General features: G+C 38.4%; 1 protein-coding gene across 9 annotated transcripts in view; it reads right to left on the reverse strand.

Moving 5' to 3' along the window:
* Nucleotides 1-21,464, reverse strand: part of BOLL (boule homolog, RNA binding protein) — a 97,675-nt gene that overhangs the window by 67,361 nt on the left and 8,850 nt on the right. For all 9 annotated transcript variants that reach the window (XR_011569692.1, XR_011569703.1, XR_002182318.2 and 6 more), the window contains exons 4-6: nt 20,098-20,152; nt 18,360-18,435; nt 5,961-6,088 (exon numbers count right to left, since the gene is read on the reverse strand). Coding sequence is in view for 6 of the 9 variants with exons in the window: in XM_070800098.1 (XP_070656199.1) it covers nt 5,961-6,088; nt 18,360-18,435; nt 20,098-20,152 (259 nt within the window). In the remaining 3 variants the exon portion in view is untranslated. The remainder of the gene's footprint in view (nt 1-5,960; nt 6,089-18,359; nt 18,436-20,097; nt 20,153-21,464) is intronic.

Here is a 21,464-nt window from a genome sequence, read left to right on the forward strand (position 1 = left end):
TCCTCTAGCCTGCCTGAATAGGTTTTTCCGGCCACATGTGATTGTTCAGAGCCTCCCAACTGTGAGAGGCAGGAGATGTTCTAAACTGTCTAAATACAGATTCCTTTGAGCAGTTAAAAGATTGATTAGAAATTGTATTGGTGAAGGAATTTTCACTTGTTGGGCCAATGTTTGCTGCTAAGTCTCCATATCCCTTACCTGCTGTGTCCCTGGCAGTGTATTGATTAATATAATTGGTGTAAGTAGTAGCTTTAATGTTTGTAACCTGGGACCCTTGAGTTAATTCTTTTTCTTGTTATAGCCCACCACACCTTTGCTCTGTAGGAATGCAACTTTATCTAATGCTTTTGGAGGGTGGCTCCTGACCAATCACCTTTAGAGAAAAATAAGTTTTCTGAAGAAAGGGTCTTAAATTGTTAACAGGCCTCTGGGCCAGAAGATGATGCAAATCATCTAACTTTTGCATATGCTAAGTTTGCAGGAAGAAAGCCTGGCTTGCTGCCTGACTACCCCTTCCCCCATTATCCTCTATGCATAACTTAAGGTATAAAAACTACTTTGGAAAATAAAGTACGGGCCTTGTTCACCGAAACTTGGTCTCACCGTGTCATTCTTTCTCTTACCTTCAGGCTGAATTATTCAGCCTCTTTTCTCCACTGAATCTTCCTACTGAGCTATCCTCATTCTGTTACTCTTTATATCCTTAATTAACGTTTAATTAAGCAATTGTTTCCTGATCTTCGCCGACGCCGTCCCCGCTTCAAATTCCCTGGATCAGCCGGGGCTGGTCCCCGGCAGTCCATCAATACAGAATATACACTCATACAATGGAAATTAAATAAAAAATTTAAATCAATCAACTAGATGTGCTAGGATCAACATGGTTTAATCTTAAAAAACAATAGTGAATAGAAAAACCAGATTATTTATATAGCATTTAAAAGCTGCCTAAAGCAACACAATATATCTATTTCTTAAGAATACCTACATTTGTAGTATAAACATATAAAATGGATAGGAAAGATACTCTGGTTAACCTTTGAGGAGGAAAAGAGAACAAGATAGTCAAGGCAAGGAGACTTTATTTGAATTTGTCATATTTTATTTTCCCCACTACCTGCCTCCTGAGAAACCTGTATGCAGGTCAAGAAGCAACAGCTAGAATCAGATATGGAACACCAGACTAGTTCCAAATAGGGAAAGGAGTACGTCAAAGCTGTATATTGTCACCCTGCTTATATAACTTATATGCAGAGTACATCATGTGAAATGCTGGGCTGAATGAATCACAAGCTGGAATCAAGACTGCCGGGAGAGATACCAATAACCTCAGATATGCAGATAACCAGCTGCTAAAGAATCAGACTGCAATGCAGGAGACTCAGGTTTGATTCCTGGGTCAGGAAGATCCCCTGGAGAAGCAATAGGCTACCTACTCCAGTATTCGTAGGCTTCACTGGTGGCTCAGTCAGTAAAGAATCCACCTGCAAATGGGGCAGACCTGGGTTCGATCCCTGGGCTGGGAAGATTCCATGGAGGAGGGCTTGGCAAACCAATTCAGTATTCTTGCTTGGAGAATACCCATGGACAGAGGAGCTTGGCAGGCTACAGTCCATAGGGTCACAAAGAGCTGGACATGGCTGAGAGACTAAACACAACACAGCACATGCAGATGACACCACCCTATGAGCCCCAAGAAAAAGAAATACAAAAAGGCAAAATGGTTGTCTGAGGAGATCTTACAAATAGCTGAGAAAAAAGAAAAGCGAAGGAGAAAAGGAAAGATGTATTCATCTTAATGGAGAGCTCCAAAGAACAGCAAGGAAAGATAAGAAAGCCTTCCTAAGTGAACAATGCAAACAAATAGAAGAAAATAACAGAACAGGAAAGACTAGAGATCTCTTCAAGAAAATTAGAGATACCAAGGGAACATTTTATGCAAAAATAAAGGACAGAAATGGTATGAACCTAACAGAAGCAGAGGAGATTAAGAAAAGGTGGTAAGAAAACACAGAACTATACACAAAAAGATCTTAATGACCCAGATAACCACAATGGTGTGATCACTCACCTAGAGCCATACATCCTGGAGTGCGAAATCAAGTGGGCCTTAGGAAGTATCACTACAAACAAAGCTAGTGGAGGTGATCAAATTCCAGCTGAGGCACTTCAAATCCTAAAAGATGATGGTGTTAAAGTGTTGCACTGAATATGCCAGCCAATTTGGAAAACTCAGCAGTGGCCAAAGGACTGGAAAAGGTCAGTTCTCATTCCAATCACAAAGAATGGCAATGCCAAAGAATGTTCAAACTACCGCACAACTGCACTCATTTCACAAGCTAGCAAGGTAATGGTCAAAATCCTTCAAGCTAGGCTTCAACAGGATGTGAACTGAGAACTTCCAGATGTACAAGCTGGATTTAGAAAATGCAGAGGAATCAGAGACCAAACTGCCAACATCCATTGAAACATAAAAAAAGCGAGAATTCCAGAAAAACATCTAATTCTGCTTCACTGACTATGCTAAAGCCTTTGACTGTGTAGATCATAAATGTGGAAAATTCTTAAAGAAATGGGAATACCAGACCACCTTATTTGCCTCCTGAGAAACCTATATGTAGGACAAGAAGCAACAGTTACAACTGGACATGGAACAGACTGGTTCCAAATTGGGAAAGGAGTACGTCAAGGCTGTATATTGTCACTCTTCTTATCTAACATATGCAGTACATCACGCGAAATGCTGGGCTGGATGATGCACAAACTGGAATCAAGATTGCTAGGGAAAATATCAATAACCTCAGATATGCAGATGATACCACTCTTATGGCAGAAAGCAAAGAGGAACCAAAGAGCCTCTTGATGAAAGTAGATGAGGAGTCTGAAATCCTGGCTTAAAACTCAACATTCAAAAAACTATGATCATGGCATCCAGTCTCATTCAGTTCAGTTCAGTCGCTCAGTCATGTCCGACTCTTTGCAACCCCATGAATCGCAGCACGCCAGGCCTCCCTGTCCATCACCATCTCCCAGAGTTCACTCAGACTCACGTCCATCCAGTCAGTGATGCCATCCAGCCATCTCATCCTGTCGTCCCTTTCTCCTCCTGCCCCCAATCCCTCCCAGCATCAGAGTCTTTTCCAATGTGTCAACTCTTTGCATGAGGTGCAAAGTACTGGAGTTTCAAAGTACTGGAGTTTCAGCTTTAGCATCATTCCTTCCAAAGAAATCCCAGGGCTGATCTCCTTCAGAATGGACTGGTTGGATCTCCTTGCAGTCCAAGGGACTCTCAAAGAGTCTTCTCCAACACCACAGTTCAAAAGCATTAATTCTCCGGCGCTCAGCCTTCTTCACAGTCCAACTCTCACATCCATACATGACCACAGGAAAAACCATAGCCTTGACTAGACAGACCTTTGTTGGCAAAGTAATGTCTCTGCTTTTGAATATGCTATCTAGGTTGGTCATAACTTTCCTTCCAAGGAGTAAGCGTCTTTTAATTTCATGGCTGCAGTCGCCATCTGCAGTGATTTTGGAGCCCCCAAAAATAAAGTCTGACACTGTTTCCACTGTTTCTCCATCTATTTCCCATGAAGTGATGGGACCGGATGCCATGATCTTTGTTTTCTGAATGTTGAGAGCTTTAAGCCAACTTTTTTACTCTCCACTTTCACTTTCATCAAGAGGCTTTTTAGTTCCTTTCAAGGCAAATAGATGGGAAACAATGGAAACTGGGCCAGACTTGATTTTCTTGGGCTCCAAAATCACTGTGGATGTTGACTTCAGCCATTAATTTAAAAAATGCCTGATCCTTGGAAGAAAAGCTATGAAAAACCTAGACAGCATATTTATCATCTGGTGACCAAAACCATCCCAAAGAAACAGAAATGCAAGAAGGCAAAATGGTTGTCTGAAGAGGCCTTACAAATAGCTGAGAAAAGAAAAAAAGAGAAAGGCAAAGGAGAAAGTGAAAGATATTTTCCAGTGAATGCAGATTTCCAGAGAGTAACAAGGAGAGATAAAAGGCCTTCTTCAATGAACAATGCAAAGAAGTAGAGAGAAACAATAGAATGGGAAAGACTAGAGATCTCTTCAAGAAATCTGGAGATATCAAAGGAACATTTCATCCAAGTATGGGCATGATAAAGGACAGAAATGATGAGGACCTAATACAAGCAGAAGGGATTAAGAAGAGATTGCAAGAATACACAGAAGAACTATATGAAAAAGGTCTTCATGATCAGGGTAACCATGGTGCTGTGGTCACTCACCTAGAGCCAGACATCCTGGAGTGCGAAATCAAGTGTGCCTTAGGAAGTATCACTGCAAACAAAGCTAGTGGAGGTGATGGAATTCCAGCTGAGCTACTTCAAATCCTAAAAGATGACGGTGTTAAAGTGCTGCACTGAATATGCCAGCAAATTTGGAAAACTCAGCAGTGGCCACAGGGTTGGAAAATGTCTGTTTTCATTCCAATCCCAAAGAAGGGCAGTGCTGAAGAATGTTCAAACTACCATACAATTATACTCATTTCACATGCTAGTAAGGATATGTTCAAAATCCTTCAAGTTAGGCCTCAACACTATGTGAATCGAGAATTTCCAGATGTACACGATGGGTTTAGAAAAGGCAGGGTAAACAGAGGTCAAATTGCCAACATTTGCTGGATCATGGAGAAAGGAAGGGAATTTCAGAAAAACATGTACTTCTGTGGATGTTTGTTTCCACAATAAACTGTAGAAAATTCTTAAAGAGATAAGAATATCAGACCACCTTACCTGTCTCCTAAGAAACATGTATGGGGGTCAAGAAACAACAGTTAGAACCGGACATGGAAACATGGACTGGTTCAAAATTGGGAAAGGAGTATGTCAAGGCTGTATATTGTCACCCTGCTTATTTAACTTATATGCAGAGTATACCATGCGAAAGCCTTGCTGGATGAATCACAAGTTGGAATCAGGACTGCTGGAAGAAATATCAACAACCTCAGATATGCAGATGATACCACTCTAATGGTAGAAAGCAAAGAGGAACTAAAGAACCTCTTGATGAGGGTGAAAGAAGGGAGTGAAAAAGTTGGTTTAAAACTCAACCTTCAAAAAACTAAGATCATGGCATCCAGTTCCATCACATCAAGGCTAACAGAAGGGGGAAAAAGTGGAAGCACTGACACATTTTACTTTCTTGGGCTCCAAAAATCACTGTGAATGGTGATTGCAGTCATGAAATTTAAAGGCACTTGCTCCTTGGAAGGAAGGCTATGATAAATCTAGATAGCAAGGCTATGACAAACTTAGACAGCATATTAAAAGAGAGACATCACTTTGCCAGCTAAGGTCTGTTTGTCAAAGCTATGGTTTTTCCAGTAATGTAAGGATGTGCGAGCTGGAGTATAAAGAAGGCTGAGCACTGAAGAATTGATGCTTTTGAATTGCAGTGTTGGAGAAGACTCTTGAGAGTCCCTTGGACAAGAAGGAGATCAAACCAGTCAATCCTAAAGGAAATCAACCTTCAATATTCATTGGAAGGACTGATGCTGAAACTCCAATCCTCTGACCACCTGATGGGAAGAGCCAACTTACTGGAAAAGACCCTGGCGCTTGGAAAAATTGAGGGCAGGAAGAGAATGGGGCAACAGAAAATGATATGGTTGAATGGCACTACAGATTCAATGGACATGAGTTTGAGCAAACTCTGGGAGACAGTGAAAGACAGGGACCTGCTGCAGTTCATGGGGTTGCAAAGAGTCAGACATGACTGAACGACTCAACAACAACAAAATCTTGCCAGCTAAAGAACAGAGTACGGAAAACCATCCTTAAATAGAGACTAATGAAAAAAAAATAAGCGGTAGTTACATGGCTGTCACTTTATTACATTTGTCTGTGGCTGAAATATTTCAGAAATAAAAATTTAATAGCAACAGATGAAAACCCTTTTAAAATGAAATTACTTACAGGCCAAGGTGGTGGGACAGAAGTAACCTCTGGAGTATGAAAATAAGCAACACCATTATGATAAGTGTAAGGATATCCAGTTGAAGTTGTTAGATACATTGTTCCAGCTGCTGGCATTATACTGGAACCTAAAACAAAAAGGAAATAGTAATAATTGAAACGTTCAGTTTAACATTTAAAAATGTAATTTCTGAACACTGAAAAATGTTTCTCTTTACACAAATATAGCTATAGTAAAAACTGAGTATTAAAAATTCTTTAAACATCCCATATATTAAAGTATCTTTGAAGCATTTATTTTCAAACTTACTACCCTTAGAGCTTTTGTAGCTTATGGTAAATAAAAAGAAACAAGTTTAATCAGATCAGATCAGATCAGTCGCTCAGTCGTGTCCGACTCTTTGTGACCCCATGAATCGCAGCACGCCAGGCCTCCCTGTTCAACACCAACTTAATTCTGGTTTTAAAGTAGTATAATGAAATAGAGAACTTTACAATTGAGATTATTATCAGCAAAGTACTTATTTTTACAAATATAAACTACATATAATTTAGAGTTACCTAAAGACTACTGACACTGTAGCAAAGTCCCTAAGATCTCAGTAAGACCATCTATTTGTAAAAGCCCAAAGAAGATGGAGGCAGTGAAACTGGACAAAATACTTGTTCTACCTTAAAAATTCTTAGGATCTACTATCAGCAAGTACTCACTTATGCTATGGCTGTATTTTACTCTCTAGTCTACCTTTGCTACAATTGCTGTTGTTGCAAACATGACCACAGACCTTCATGTTGCTAATTCTGGGTCCTCATTTCTTTTCCCAGGTCAAGTTACATATACTCTTCCCCACAAAATAAAAAAAGTCCTTTTTGTCAGGAGAAGACTTTAAAAATTTTATGTGCCAAGTCAGATTTAAGTCCTTGACTAATAGGTTACATAAATTACTGAGGTGGCAATCCTCCTTCCACTATACTGCTGCTGCTGCTGCTAAGTTGCTTTAGTCGTGTCCACCCCTGTGCGATCCCATAGACGGCAGCCCACCAGGCTCCCCCATTCCTGGGATTCTCCAGGCAAGAACACTGGAGTAGGTTGCCATTTCCTTCTCCAATGCATGAAAGTGAAAAGTGAAAGTGAAGTTGCTCAGTCGTGTCCGACTCTTAGCGACCCCATGGACTGCAGCCTACCAGGCCCCTCCGTGCATGGGATTTTCCAGGCAAGAGTACTGGAGTGGGGTGCCATTGCCTTCTCCGTCCTAGTGTGTCTCAAAATTTTAAATTCATTATAACAAGCTAGACAGCTTGTTAAAATACAAACTTCAGGTCCCCATTTCAAGAGATTTTTGATTCAAGAGACCTGGGATGGGGCCTGAGAAACTATATTTTGACAGAGCCCAAGTTAACTATTGGTGGCTGCAAACCACACTGACAGCAGCACTAGCCTTCTACTCTAAGTAGTACTACTACTCAGCTCATATTTTCACGACATTTCATCCAGTATTATTACAGCATATTTTAGTGGTTCTTATTCTCTTGAGAATCTGATGAAAGCCAAAGACCCTTTTCACAAATGTATATATATATATTCAAACAAAATTTTGCATGCAATTTGGAAGGTCCGTGGAATTCCCTCCAAAGATCACCTTTTAGGTACCACAATTAAATAAAGAAATTTTTATTCTTAATTTAAGTACCACAGTTAAATAAAGAAATTTTGAGTGATTATTATTATAATGCATTGGACTAGGCCTTAGTGATAGAGCCAAAAAGAAACAAGAAAAAAATTGAGCATGCTATGGTCTCTGTCTTCACAGAGGTTAGGGTCTGGTAAGGAAGACAGTCATTAGCTAATTACACAACTAATTATAATTTTGATAAATACAAAAGGCAGTATAGGTAGTACAGGTTATTATATTGGGTAGTATAGGGTACTGGAGAAGGCAATGGCACCCCACTCCAGTACTCTTGGCTGGAAAATCCCATGGACGGAGGAACCTGGTAGGCTACAGTCCGTGGGGTTGCAAAGAGTCGGACACGACTGAGCGACTTCACTTTCACTTTTCACTTTCATGCAATGGAGAAGGCAATGGCAACCCACTCCAGTGTTCTTGCCTGGAGAATCCCAGGGATGGGGGAGCCTGGTGGGCTGCCGTCTATGGGGTCGCACAGAGTTGGACACAACTGAAGCAACTTGGCAGCAGCAGCAGTACAGGGTACAACACTGAACATTATATATTGTATGTCTAGTAATTGTGAGGAAATTGATATTTGGGCTGAGTTTTAAAGAATGAATGGGATGGCAAAGTCACTGTAGGTGAAGAAAACAGTGCATCAGAAATATGGTTATGTTCTGGAATGAAGGATGGCTAAATGATTAAAGCATGGAAAAGATAAGAACAGCTCAAAATAAGCAGAGAATAACATGATAAGATGGGCATGTTTGAAAGATCACTCTGGCTGCCTTATGTGTGATGGGTGGTAAAGTACTGATAGCAAAACTGGATTCAGAAAGATCAGTTAGGGAGGGAGGAGCCAAGATGGATGAGGAGTAGGACGGGGAGAACACTTTCTCCCCCACAAATTCATCAAAAGAGCATTTAAACGTCGAGTAAATTCCACAAAACAACTTCTGAATGCCGGCAGAGGACATCAGGCACCCAGAAAAGCAACCCAACTCTTCGAAAGGAGGTAGGAAAAAATATTAAAAACAAAAAAAAAAAGAGACAAAAGAGGGAGGGACGGAGTTCCGTCCCGGGAAGGGAATCTTAAAAAGAGAGAAGTTTCCAAACATCAGGAAACCTTCTCACTGCCGAATCTGTGCCGAGCTTTGGAAGCACAGAGGGCAACATAACAGGGAGAAAAAATAAATAAACAATTTAAAACTCGCAGATTGCGAGCCCTACGGTAACTCCCCCAGCAGAGAAGCAGCGCAGACGCCTGCATCCGCCATTAGCAAACCGGGGCTGGGCAGGGAGGCGCGGCGCGGGCTGCATCGCTGAGAGTAAGAATCTGGCCTGAATACCCTGAGCGCTATCTGAGCGAAATAATTTGGGCTAGCAAACCAGACTGTGGGATACCTACCACGCGAAAAGCCAGCCCTAACCTAAGACCGCCAGGCCCGCGCACGGAACAAAGGACTGAACAGAGATAGCCGGCTGCAGACCTTCCCCCTCCGGTCACAGGCAGCCAGAGCCGGAAGGGGGCAATCGCAGCCCCAGAGAGACATTATCTATAAAATTGTAAGCAGGCTTCTTTGCTAACTAAAACTTCTTGGGGGTCTGGACGGTCAACATCTGCCTGAGAAGGTGCGCCGGTTTTACATCCAGATAACCGAGCGGCGGGGAGGCGATAAGTCGCAGCATTGGCGCTCGCCTGGGAAGAGCAAATTGGCGCTCGGACCTGGGAAGAGCACAAAACGCAGGCCCAACTGAGTCTGCGCCTCTGAGGACTACCCAAGTGCCTGAACCTGAGCGGCTTGGACCTGGGAGGTGCATGCAGCCCAGGGCCAGCCTCGGATTGTTCCCGGCGGAACAACCTAGAGTCCGAGCAGTGTGGACAGGGAGGCTACACGCGCCGTGAGCGGGGGCAGACCCAGGGTGGCTGAGGCACTGCGAGCCCACGCCAGTGTTATTTGTTTGCAGCATCCCTCCCTCTCTCCCCACAGCGCGACTGAACAAGTAAGCCTAAAAAAAAAAAAAAAAAAGTGTCCTCCACCGTGCCCTTTGAGTCAGGGCGGAAACCAGATACTGAAGAGACTAGCAAACAGAAGAAGATATAACAGAGGGAAACGCCTTGGAAGCTACAGGCAATAGATCAAAACCCTGTGGTTACTACAGACTACATAGGAAGGGGCCTATAGATCTTGAGAAATATAAATCTGACCAAGGAACTAGCCAAAAATGAACTGAACCCACAACACCCACAAAAAAAAAAAAAAAAAGTCCTAGATATATTTTTATTATTTTTACGATCATTCTCTTTTTTTTTTAATTAAAAAAAAATAAATTTTAAGTCCTCTATTGTTCCTTTAATTTTCACCTTTATATTCTATTACTTTGCAAAAAAAAAAAAAAAAAGACCCTATTTTTTTCTTCTTCAGCAAACTTCATATATATATATTTTATAATTTTTTGACCTTGTTATTTTTTGTTTGTTTTTGTTTTTTTCTTCTTTTCTTTAACATTGTATTTTTGAAATTCTAAACTCTACTCTAGATTTTTAATTTTCGCTTTTTGGTATATGTTATCAATTTTGTACCTATAGTTTTTTTTTATATAATTTCTGTGACTTTTTTTTTTTTTTCTTCTTCTTCTCTGTTTCTTTCTCTTCTTCTTTTATATAACATTGTATATCTGAAATTCCAAACTTTACTCTAGATTTTTAATTTATGCTTTTTGGTATTTGATATCAATTTTGTACCTGTATTTTCTTTATAATTTTTGTGACATTGTTTGTTTGTTTGTTTTCTCTCTTTATTTTTCTTCTTCTTTTTTTTTTTTTTTTTTTTAACATTGTATTTTTGAAATTCCAAACTCTACTCTAGATTTTTAATTTTTGCTTTCTGGTATTAGTTATCAATTTTGTACTTGTACTTTCTTTATAATTTTCGCGACCTTGTTTGTTTTTGTTTGTTCGTTTTTTCTCTCTTTCTTTTCCTTCTTCTTTTCTTTAACATCGTATTTTTGAAATTCCAAACTCTACTCTAGATTTTTAATTTTTGCTTTCTGGTATTAGTTATCAATTTTGTACCTGTACTTTCTCTATAATTTTCGCGACCTTGTTTGTTTTTGTTTGTTCGTTCTTTCTCTCTTTCTTTTCCTTCTTCTTTTCTTTAACATCGTATTTTTGAAATTCCAAACTCTACTCTAGATTTTTAATTTTTGCTTTTATGTATTTGTTACCAATTTTGTACCTATAAGGACCCAATCTTCAGGACCCATTTTTCACTAGGGAGTGAGATTACTGGCTTGACTGCTCTCTCTCCCTTTGGACCCTCCTTTTTCTCCACCAGGTCGCCTGTGTCTCCTCCCTAACCCCTCTCTACTCTACCCAACTCTGTGAATTTCTGTGTGTTCCAGACGGTGGAGAACACTTAGGGAACTGATTACTGGCTGGATCTGTCTCCCTCCTTTTCATTCCCCCCTTTTATCCTTCTGGCCACCTCTGTTACCTTCCTCCTTCTTCTCTTCTCTGTATAACCCCGTGAACATCTCTGAGTGGTCCAGTTGTGGAGTGCACATAAGGAAGTGACTACTGGCTAGCCCACTCTCTCCACTATTGATTTACCTCATCTCATTTGGGTCACCTCTAACTCCCTCCTCCCTCTTCTCTTCTCCATGTAACCCTGTGAACCTCTCTGAGTGACCCTCACTGTAGAGAAACTTATCATCTTTAATGTAGATGTTTTATCAATGGTGCTGTATAGAAGAAGTTTTGAAACTACTGTAAAAATAAGACCGATAATCGGAAGCAGGAGACTTAAGTCCAAACCCTGACTCCAGGGAACTCCTGACTCCAAGGAACATTCATTGACAGGAGCTCATCAAATGCCTCCATACCGACACTGAATCCAAGCACCACACAAGGGCCAATAAGTTCCAGGGCAAGACATACCAAGCAAATTCTCCAGCAACAAAGGAACACAGCCCTGAGCTTCAAGATACAGGCTGCCCAAAGTCACCCCAAAACTATAGACATCTCGTAACTCATTACTGGACATTTCATTGCACTCCAGAGAGAAGAAATACAGCTCCACCCACCAGAACACCGACACAAGCTTCCCTAACCAGGAAACCTTGACAAGCCACCTGTACAAACCCACACACAGTGAGGAAACGCCACAATAAAGAGAACTCCACAAACTGCCAGAATACAGAAAGGACACCCCAAACTCAGCAATTTAAACAAGATGAAGAGACAGAGGAATACTCAGCAGATAAAGGAACAGGATAAATGCCCACCAAACCAAACAAAAGAGGAAGAGATAGGGAATCTACCTGATAAAGAATTCCGAATAATGATAGTGTAATTGATCCAAAATCTTGAAACTAAAATGGAATCACAGATAAATAGCCTGGAGACAGGGATTGAGAAGATGCAAGAAAGGTTTAACAAGGACCTAGAAGAAATAAAAAAGAGTCAATATATAACGAATAATGCAATAAGTGAAATTAAAAACACTCTGGAGGCAACAAATAGTAGAATAACAGAGGCAGAAGACAGGATTAGTGAATTAGAAGATAGAATGGTAGAAATAAATGAATCAGAGAGGATAAAAGAAAAACGAATTAAAAGAAATGAGGACAATCTCAGAGACCTCCAGGACAATATTAAACGCTACAACATTCGAATCATAGGGGTTCCAGAAGAAGAAGACAAAAAGAAAGACCATGAGAAAATACTTGAGGAGATAATAGTGGAAAACTTCCCTAAAATGGGGAAGGAAATAATCACCCAAGTCCAAGAAACCCAGAGAGTACCAAACAGGATAAACCCAAGGAGAAACACCCCAAGACACATATTAATCAAATTAACAAAGATCAAACACAAAGAACAAATATTAAAAGCAGCAAGGGAAAAACAACAAATAACACACAAGGGAATTCCCATAAGGATTACAGCTGATCTTTCAATAGAAACTCTTCAAGCCAGGAGGGAATGGCAAGACATACTTAAAATGATGAAAGAAAATAACCTACAGCCCAGATTATTGTACCCAGCAAGGATCTCATTCAAGTATGAAGGAGAAATCAAAAGCTTTTCAGACAAGCAAAAGCTGAGAGAATTCTGCACCACCAAACCAGCTCTCCAACAAATACTAAAGGATATTCTCTAGACAGGAAACACAAAAACGGTGTATAAACTCGAACCCAAAACAATAAAGTAAATGGCAACGGGAACATACTTACCAGTAATTACCTTAAATGTAAATGGGTTGAATGCCCCAACCAAAAGACAAAGACTGGCTGAATGGATACAAAAACAAGACCCCTACATATGTTGTCTACAAGAGATCCACCTCAAAACAGGGGACACATACAGACTGAAAGTGAAGGGCTGGAAAAAGATTTTCCATGCAAATAGGGACCAAAAGAAAGCAGGAGTAGCAATACTCATATCAGATAAAATAGACTTTAAAACAAAGGCTGTGAAAAGAGACAAAGAAGGTCACTACATAATGATCAAAGGATCAATCCAAGAAGAAGAGATAACAATTATAAATATATATGCACCCAACACGGGAGCACCACAGTAAGTAAGACAAATGCTAACAAGTATGAAAGGAGAAATTAACAATAACACAATAATAGTGGGAGACTTTAATACCCCACTTACACCTATGGATAGATCAACTAAACAGAAAATTAACAAGGAAACACAAACTTTAAACGATACAATAGACCAGTTAGACCTAATTGATATCTATAGGTCATTTCATCCCAAAACAATGAATTTCACCTTTTTCTCAAGCGCACATGGAACCTTCTCCAGGATAGATCACATCCTGGGCCATAAAGCTAGCCTTGGTAAATTCAAAAAAATAGAAATCATTCCAAGCATTTTTTCTGACCACAATGCAGTAAGATTAGATCTCAATTACAGGAGAAAAACTATTAAAAATTCCAACATATGGAGGCTGAACAACACGCTGCTGAATAACCAACAAATCACAGAAGAAATCAAAAAAGAAATCAAAATTTGCATAGAAACGAATGAAAATGAAAACACAACAACCCAAAACCTGTGGGACACGGTAAAAGCAGTCCTAAGGGGAAAGTTCATAGCAATACAGGCACACCTCAAGAAACAAGAAAAAAGTCAAATAAATAACCTAACTCTACACCTAAAGCAACTAGAAAAGGAAGAAATGAAGAACCCCAGGGTTAGTAGAAGGAAAGAAATCTTAAAAATTAGAGCAGAAATAAACGCAAAAGAAACAAAAGAGACCATAGCAAAAATCAACAAAACCAAAAGCTGGTTCTTTGAAAGGATAAATAAAATTGACAAACCATTAGCCAGACTCATCAAGAAACAAAGGGAGAAAAATCAAATCAACAAAATTAGAAACGAAAATGGAGAGATCACAACAGACAACACAGAAATACAAAGGATCATAAGAGACTACTATCAACAATTATATGCCAATTAAATGGACAACGTGGAAGAAATGGACAAATTCTTAGAAAAGTACAACTTTCCAAAACTGGACCAGGAAGAAATAGAAAATCTTAACAGACCCATCACAACCATGGAAATTGAAACTGTAATCAAAAATCTTCCAGCAAACAAAAGCCCCGGTCCAGACGGCTTCACAGCTGAATTCTACCAAAAATTTAGAGAAGAGCTAACACCTATCCTGCTCAAACTCTTCCAGAAAATTGCAGAGGAAGGAAAACTTCCAAACTCATTCTATGAGGCCACCATCACCCTAATACCAAAACCTGACAAAGATCCCACAAAAAAAGAAAACTACAGGCCAATATCACTGATGAACATAGATGCAAAAATCCTTAACAAAATTCTAGCAATCAGAATCCAACAACACATTAAAAAGATCATACACCATGATCAAGTGGGCTTTATCCCAGGGATGCAAGGATTCTTCAATATCCGCAAATCAATCAATGTAATACACCACATTAACAAATTGAAAAATAAAAACCATATGATTATCTCAATAGATGCAGAGAAAGCCTTTGACAAAATTCAACATCCATTTATGATAAAAACTCTCCAGAAAGCAGGAATAGAAGGAACATACCTCAACATAATAAAAGCTATATATGACAAACCCACAGCGAACATTATCCTCAATGGTGAAAAATTGAAAGCATTTCCTCTAAAGTCAGGAACAAGACAAGGGTGCCCACTTCCACCATTACTATTCAACATAGTATTGGAAGTTTTGGCCACAGCAATCAGAGCAGAAAAAGAAATAAAAGGAATCCAAATTGGAAAAGAAGAAGTAAAACTCTCACTATTTGCAGATGACATGATCCTCTACATAGAAAACCCTAAAGAGTCCACCAGAAAATTACTAGAAATAATCAATGACTACAGTAAAGTTGCAGGATATAAAATCAACACACAGAAATCCCTTGCATTCCTATACACTAATAATGAGAAAACAGAAAGAGAAATTAAGGAAACAATTCCATTCACCATTGCAACGGAAAGAATAAAATACTTAGGAATATATCTACCTAAAGAAACTAAAGACCTATATATAGAAAACTATAAAACACTGGTGAAAGAAATCAAAGAGGACACTAATAGATGGAGAAATATACCATGTTCATGGATTGGAAGAATCAATATAGTGAAAATGAGTATACTACCCAAAGCAATTTATAGATTCAACGCAATCCCTATCAAGCTACCAACAGTATTCTTCACAGAGCTAGAACAAATAATTTCACAATTTATATGGAAATAAAAAAAACCTCGAATAGCCAAAGCGATCTTGAGAGAGAAGAATGGAACTGGAGGAATCAACCTACCTGACTTCAGGCTCTACTACAAAGCCACAGTTATCAAGACAGTATGGTACTGGCACAAAGACAGAAATATGGATCAATGGAATAAAATAGAAAGCCCAGAGATAAATCCACGCACATATGGACACCTTATCTTCGACAAAGGAGGCAAGAATATACAATGGATTAAAGACAATCTCTTTAACAAGTGGTGCTGGGAAATCTGGTCAACCACTTGTAAAAGAATGAAACTGGACCACTTTCTAACACCATACACAAAAATAAACTCAAAATGGATTAAAGATCTAAACGTAAGACCAGAAACTATAAAACTCCTAGAGGAGAACATAGGCAAAACACTCTCCGACATATATCACAGCAGGATCCTCTATGACCCACCTCCCAGAATATTGGAAATAAAAGCAAAAATAAACAAATGGGACCTAATTAACCTTAAAAGCTTCTGCACATCAAAGGAAACTATTAGCAAGGTGAAAAGACAGCCTTCAGAATGGGAGAAAATAATAGCAAATGAAGCAACCGACAAACAACTAATCTCAAAAATATACAAGCAACTCCTACAGCTCAACTCCAGAAAAATAAACGACCCAATCAAAAAATGGGCCAAAGAACTAAATAGACATTTCTCCAAAAAAGACATACAGATGGCTAACAAACACATGAAAAGATGCTCAACATCACTCATTATCAGAGAAATGCAAATCAAAACCACTATGAGGTACCATTTCACACCAGTCAGAATGGCTGCGATCCAAAAGTCTACAAATAATAAATGCTGGAGAGGGTGTGGAGAAAAGGGAACCCTCTTACACTGTTGGTGGGAATGCAAACTAGTACAGCCACTATGGAGAACAGTGTGGAGATTCCTTAAAAAACTGGAAATAGAACTGCCTTATGATCCAGCAATCCCACTGCTGGGCATACACACTGAGAAAACCAGAAGGGAAAGAGACACGTGTACCCCAATGTTCATCGCAGCACTGTTTATAATAGCCAAGACATGGAAGCAACCTAGATGTCCATCAGCAGATGAATGGATAAGAAAGCTGTGGTACATATACACAATGGAGTATTACTCAGCCATTAAAAAGAATACATTTGAATCAGTTCTAATGAGGTGGATGAAACTGGAGCCTATTATACAGAGTGAAGTAAGCCAGAAGGAAAAACATAAATACAGTATACTAACGCATATATATGGAATTTAGAAAGATGGTAACAATAACCCGGTGTACGAGACAGCAAAAGAGACACTGATGTATAGAACAGTCTTATGGACTCTGTGGGAGAGGGAGAGGGTGGGAAGATTTGGGAGAATGGCAATGAAACATGTAAAATATCATGTAGGAAACGAGTTGCCAGTCCAGGTTCGATGCATGATGCTGGATGCTTGGGGCTGGTGCACTGGGACGGCCCAGAGGGATGGTATGGGGAGGGAGGAGGGAGGAGGGTTCGGGATGGGGAACACATGTATACCTGTGGCGGATTCATTTTGATATTTGGCAAAACTAATACAATTATGTAAAGTTTAAAAATAAAATAAAATTAGAGGAAAAAAAAAAAAAGAAAAAAAAAAAAAAAGAAAGATCAGTTAGGAGGCTTTTCAAGTAATTAAGGCAAGCAGAGTGGGTAGCTGGGACTAGAATGTTGGTAACAGAGATGGAAAATAGGTGACAGATTTGAAAAAAAAAGGTAATAATCCGTGTACACGCCTAGTTTCTAAAACAATGACTTTGCCTTTATAAGCTGTATTTTCTATTTACAAAATAGAACAATACCTCACAGGTTGCTGTAAAGATTAAATGAAATAATTAAAACCCATCATGTTGACCTTTATGCTAAACAGTTCTTAAGTAACTATTTGTTTGAAAGCATTCAGGATAGTACTGATTTATGTTCTGTTTTTAGCAACCTGTGGGCTGCATAAAACAGGTTTTTATGAACACTCCCAGTTGTTTTTACTGATGGTGATAATGGATTAAGAATTGTTATTATATGCTATAGCTTAACTCTTACAACTAACAGCAGTAGTCTGAAAATATTCAGCATTCTGACATATTTAGTGCATTTCATTTTGGAGTATCAATTTACTAAGGACACGTCAGTTATCTTATAAATTAACAAATACTAGGTCAAAATTAAATTTGATCTCTGTTAACTTCTAAGTCAAAAGCAGAACAGTCCAAATGAGCACAATCTATTAATTTGTTAACAGATGTATAATAACTACATAATGTTTTGAACATCCAAACGGACACATGGACACTAGTTACAAATTTTATGCAAAGTTTCTCCTTCTAGCCAAAGATTCTGTTAGAGATTTTAATACTATAGGTTAAAAGGTAACCATAAAGATGCCTAATTTAATAAACGGGAAGAGTGAGAAAAAAGAATAAAAGTTCAAAGTATTCTGGAAATTTGAGGAAGGCACTTAGCCAATTCCTAAAGCTTTAGGGGTTGTTTCTTCTGATAATTATGATACATATGGTTGGGTTACAGTATATACCATACAACCAGAGTTTCTGATATTTTACATTTTTACTTTTAGTAATTTTATTCTAATTTTAAATTACTGTATTAGAAAAACTTTAAAATAGTAATTACTTCTAATTTCTTTCATAATTTTAAACTATATTTTAACTATACAATTTTTCCTTTAAAGATGTAACTATTTGGAATATAGTTAAACATTATTATTTATATACATTTTCCCTAGCCTCCTCCATCCCACAAGTTAATGTATTTAATTTGCGGAAAGAAATATTCATTTGCCTACCACCTTCGCTAAAATAACTTTATTAAATCAAAGAAACCTGATACTTTAATGAAGTTCTATTAATAGTCTTACATTTTGAAAAAGAACCATGCAAAAATATTGAAAAATATATTAGTTCTCAATACATACGAGGGATCCCTACTTGTTGCTTTCTTATTGCCGGGCCAATGTTCAGTTTCTTATCCTTGTAATTAAGTTTTTCAGCCTAAAATAAGAAAAAGTACATTACTTTATTATCACACCTTGAAAACAGCAAGGCATAGTAGAAAGTGCAAAGCCTTTGGATTAAAATAGATTTGGGTGTGAATCCTGGTTCCAATGTACTGACCCTAATTCCTCATTTGGCAATTTGAGTTGTTACACATGTGGTCCCAGCTGAGGTTAAACAGGGAGACATTTTGTTTTCTTTTTTCAGCTTTTATACTGTAAACAAATGTCCTTTTCATGTTCTATTTACTGTCATGTTTTTCACATTTTTGTGCCTTATGTTAGTATTTTTGCTACTTAAGATGGCTCTCAAGTGTAGTGTTGAAGTGCTGGCTAGTGTTCCCAAGTGCAAAAAGACTGTCATGTGTTTTAGCAGAGAAAGTACGTGTTAGCTGGGTTAATTCACACATGGGTTTAGTGCTGTTGATCATGAGTTCAATGTTAATGAATCAAAAATGTTACATGTAATCTTTAAACAGAAGCACACATAAAACAAAGTTATATATTGATTGGCTGATGAAAATATTGTAAACAGAAGTTCGTGAGAAACTAACCCTGTATTTTCTAGGTGCAGCACACTTCAATATTTGCTAATTCAGTGTTTATGATGATTTTATAGAATACAACCACTATAAATAATGAGAACTGACTGCATATGACTTAATAAAATGTAATTAAAATAAAATTTTTTCCTAAAAAATTAAATGCTACACTTGCCAAACTTAAGAGTTATTATATACTGAACTGCTGGGTTTAGATTTTTTTTCTATGAATGTTCTTTGTTTATAAGTTTTTCATAGGAGGGAAATAATCTCAGATAAGGCACCCCACTCCAGTACTCTTGCCTGGAAAATCCCATGGACGGAGGAGCCTGGTGGGCTACAGTCCATGGGGTCGCTGAGAGTCGGACACGACTGAGCGACTTCACTTTCACTTTTCACTCTTATGCATTGGAGAAGGAAATGGCAACCCACTCCAGTGTTCTTGCCTGGAGAATCCCAGGGACAGGGGAGCCTGGTGGGCTGCAGTCTATGGGGTTGCACACAGTCGGACACGACTGAAGCGACTTAGCAGCAGCAGCAGCAATCTCATTTTAGGAATCTACATTCATAGCATTTTTTAGGAATTCAAAGTGCTATTAACACATCAGAAAAGACACATCCCTAAATTCTCAGTTTAAGAAAATAAAGTGGAAAGTTATAATTTCACAGCCAAACTTATGCAATTATTTGGCATTTGTTTTTCTGTAGATAAATTTATCTTTAATTTTTAATTATTTTTTGGAGACCAATGTTAATCTCAAGATACAAAGAAAATAAACTTTTTTAGCAATCAGTTATTGTACTAGAACCCCACTATTAAATTAATACCTTAAAGCAGGGTTCCCCAACTTCTGGGATCCAATGCCTGATGATCTGGGGTGGAGCTGATGTAATAATAATAAAGTGCACAATAAATGTAACATACTTGAATTATCCTCAAACTATATGCCCCAGGTCTGTGGAACAACTGTTGCCACCAAACTAGTCTCTGGTGCCAAAAAGGTTGGGGACCACTGCCTTAAAGGATTAGTTTCAAAGAAAGAAGTTTCAAAAATGAAGTTAAATACACCAAAGTAAAGAGTTCCAAAAATGAAGTTAAATACACCAAAATATCTTACCTCTTGTAAAATTTTTTGTGCATCTTCTTGTGTTTCAAAAGTGACGAAGCCATACCTAAATAAATCCATTAATTATTATAGTAGAACATTACATTGATATTATACTAAGATTAAATATATATATTTTTAGAATGGGCCACAGTAGGAATGAACATTTTTCTATGGTGTACCAGTATGCAAAACTTAGAGGAGAATTGTTCACAGCTTAACATGGTTATCCTCTTAAAGGGAGAGGCCTAAAAAAAAAATAACAACCCAGGGATCTTAAAACAGTATCAGACCAGAGCTGTATGCAAGGCAGGAAAACATGAGAGATTTGTGTTCTGGTTTACAAATTAGGGTGCAATAAATTTCAGCCCAGAGCAGTAACCTCCTTTTAAAATGACATAAGTTTGCTTTCAATAGAAATCAAAGTATAAAAAGAATCTTTAAAAAATTAAAAATTGAACATGATAAAATATTTTATCTTGGTAAATGAGTACACATATTATTTACTATTGTTAGCATATATAAACTGAGAATGTAACTATTAGTATATTTCCCAAATAAAATAAGTTAAAAATATTATACAACCCAGGTTTTATATCTGCTTTTCATATATAATTGTTATCTTCAGAGTATAAATCATATGATCAAGATACAAATACACAGTATAAGTGAAGTGAAAGTTGCTCAGCTGTTTCCGACTCTTTGAGGCACCCACAGACTTTACAGTCCATGGAATTCTCTGGGCCAGAATATTGGAGTGGGTAGCCATTGCCTTCTCCAGGGGATCTTCCCAATCCAGGAATCGAACCCAGGTCTCCCGCAATGCAGGTGGATTCTTCACCAACTGAGTCACCAGGGAAGCCCAAGAATACTGAAGTGGGTGATCTATCCCTTCTCCAGGGTATCATCCCCACCCAGGAATCAAACCAGGGTCTCCTGCATTGCACATGGATTCTTTAACAGCTGAATTACACAATATATGCCTTGTCCAAAAAGACAAAATAGGTAGATAAAAAGGGATGAAAGAAATAAAAAGTACATCCCCCCCCCCAAATTTAATCTCTATTTGGATAATTTTAGGAAACTCTCTTGAGTAATGCTCAACTTTATTTTCCTCAAATTGTGTATGTACGTTAAGTTCCTCAGTCGTGTCCGACTCTTTGTGACCCCATGGACTGTAGCCTGCCAGCTCTTTTGTCCATGGAATTCTCCAGTTAAGATTATTGGAGTGGGTAGCTGTTCCCTTCTCCAAGGGATTGTTTCAACTTAGGGATCGAACCCAGGTCTTCTGAATTGCAAGCAGATTCTTTACTGTCTAAACCACCAGGGAAGTGCCAATTCATAATTACTAATAAGTAATTATGTATCATGTAATTAAT

This window comes from Bos indicus, chromosome 2 (genome assembly GCF_029378745.1).
Source record: "Bos indicus isolate NIAB-ARS_2022 breed Sahiwal x Tharparkar chromosome 2, NIAB-ARS_B.indTharparkar_mat_pri_1.0, whole genome shotgun sequence".
In the NCBI taxonomy this organism is placed as follows: Eukaryota; Metazoa; Chordata; class Mammalia; order Artiodactyla; family Bovidae; genus Bos; species Bos indicus.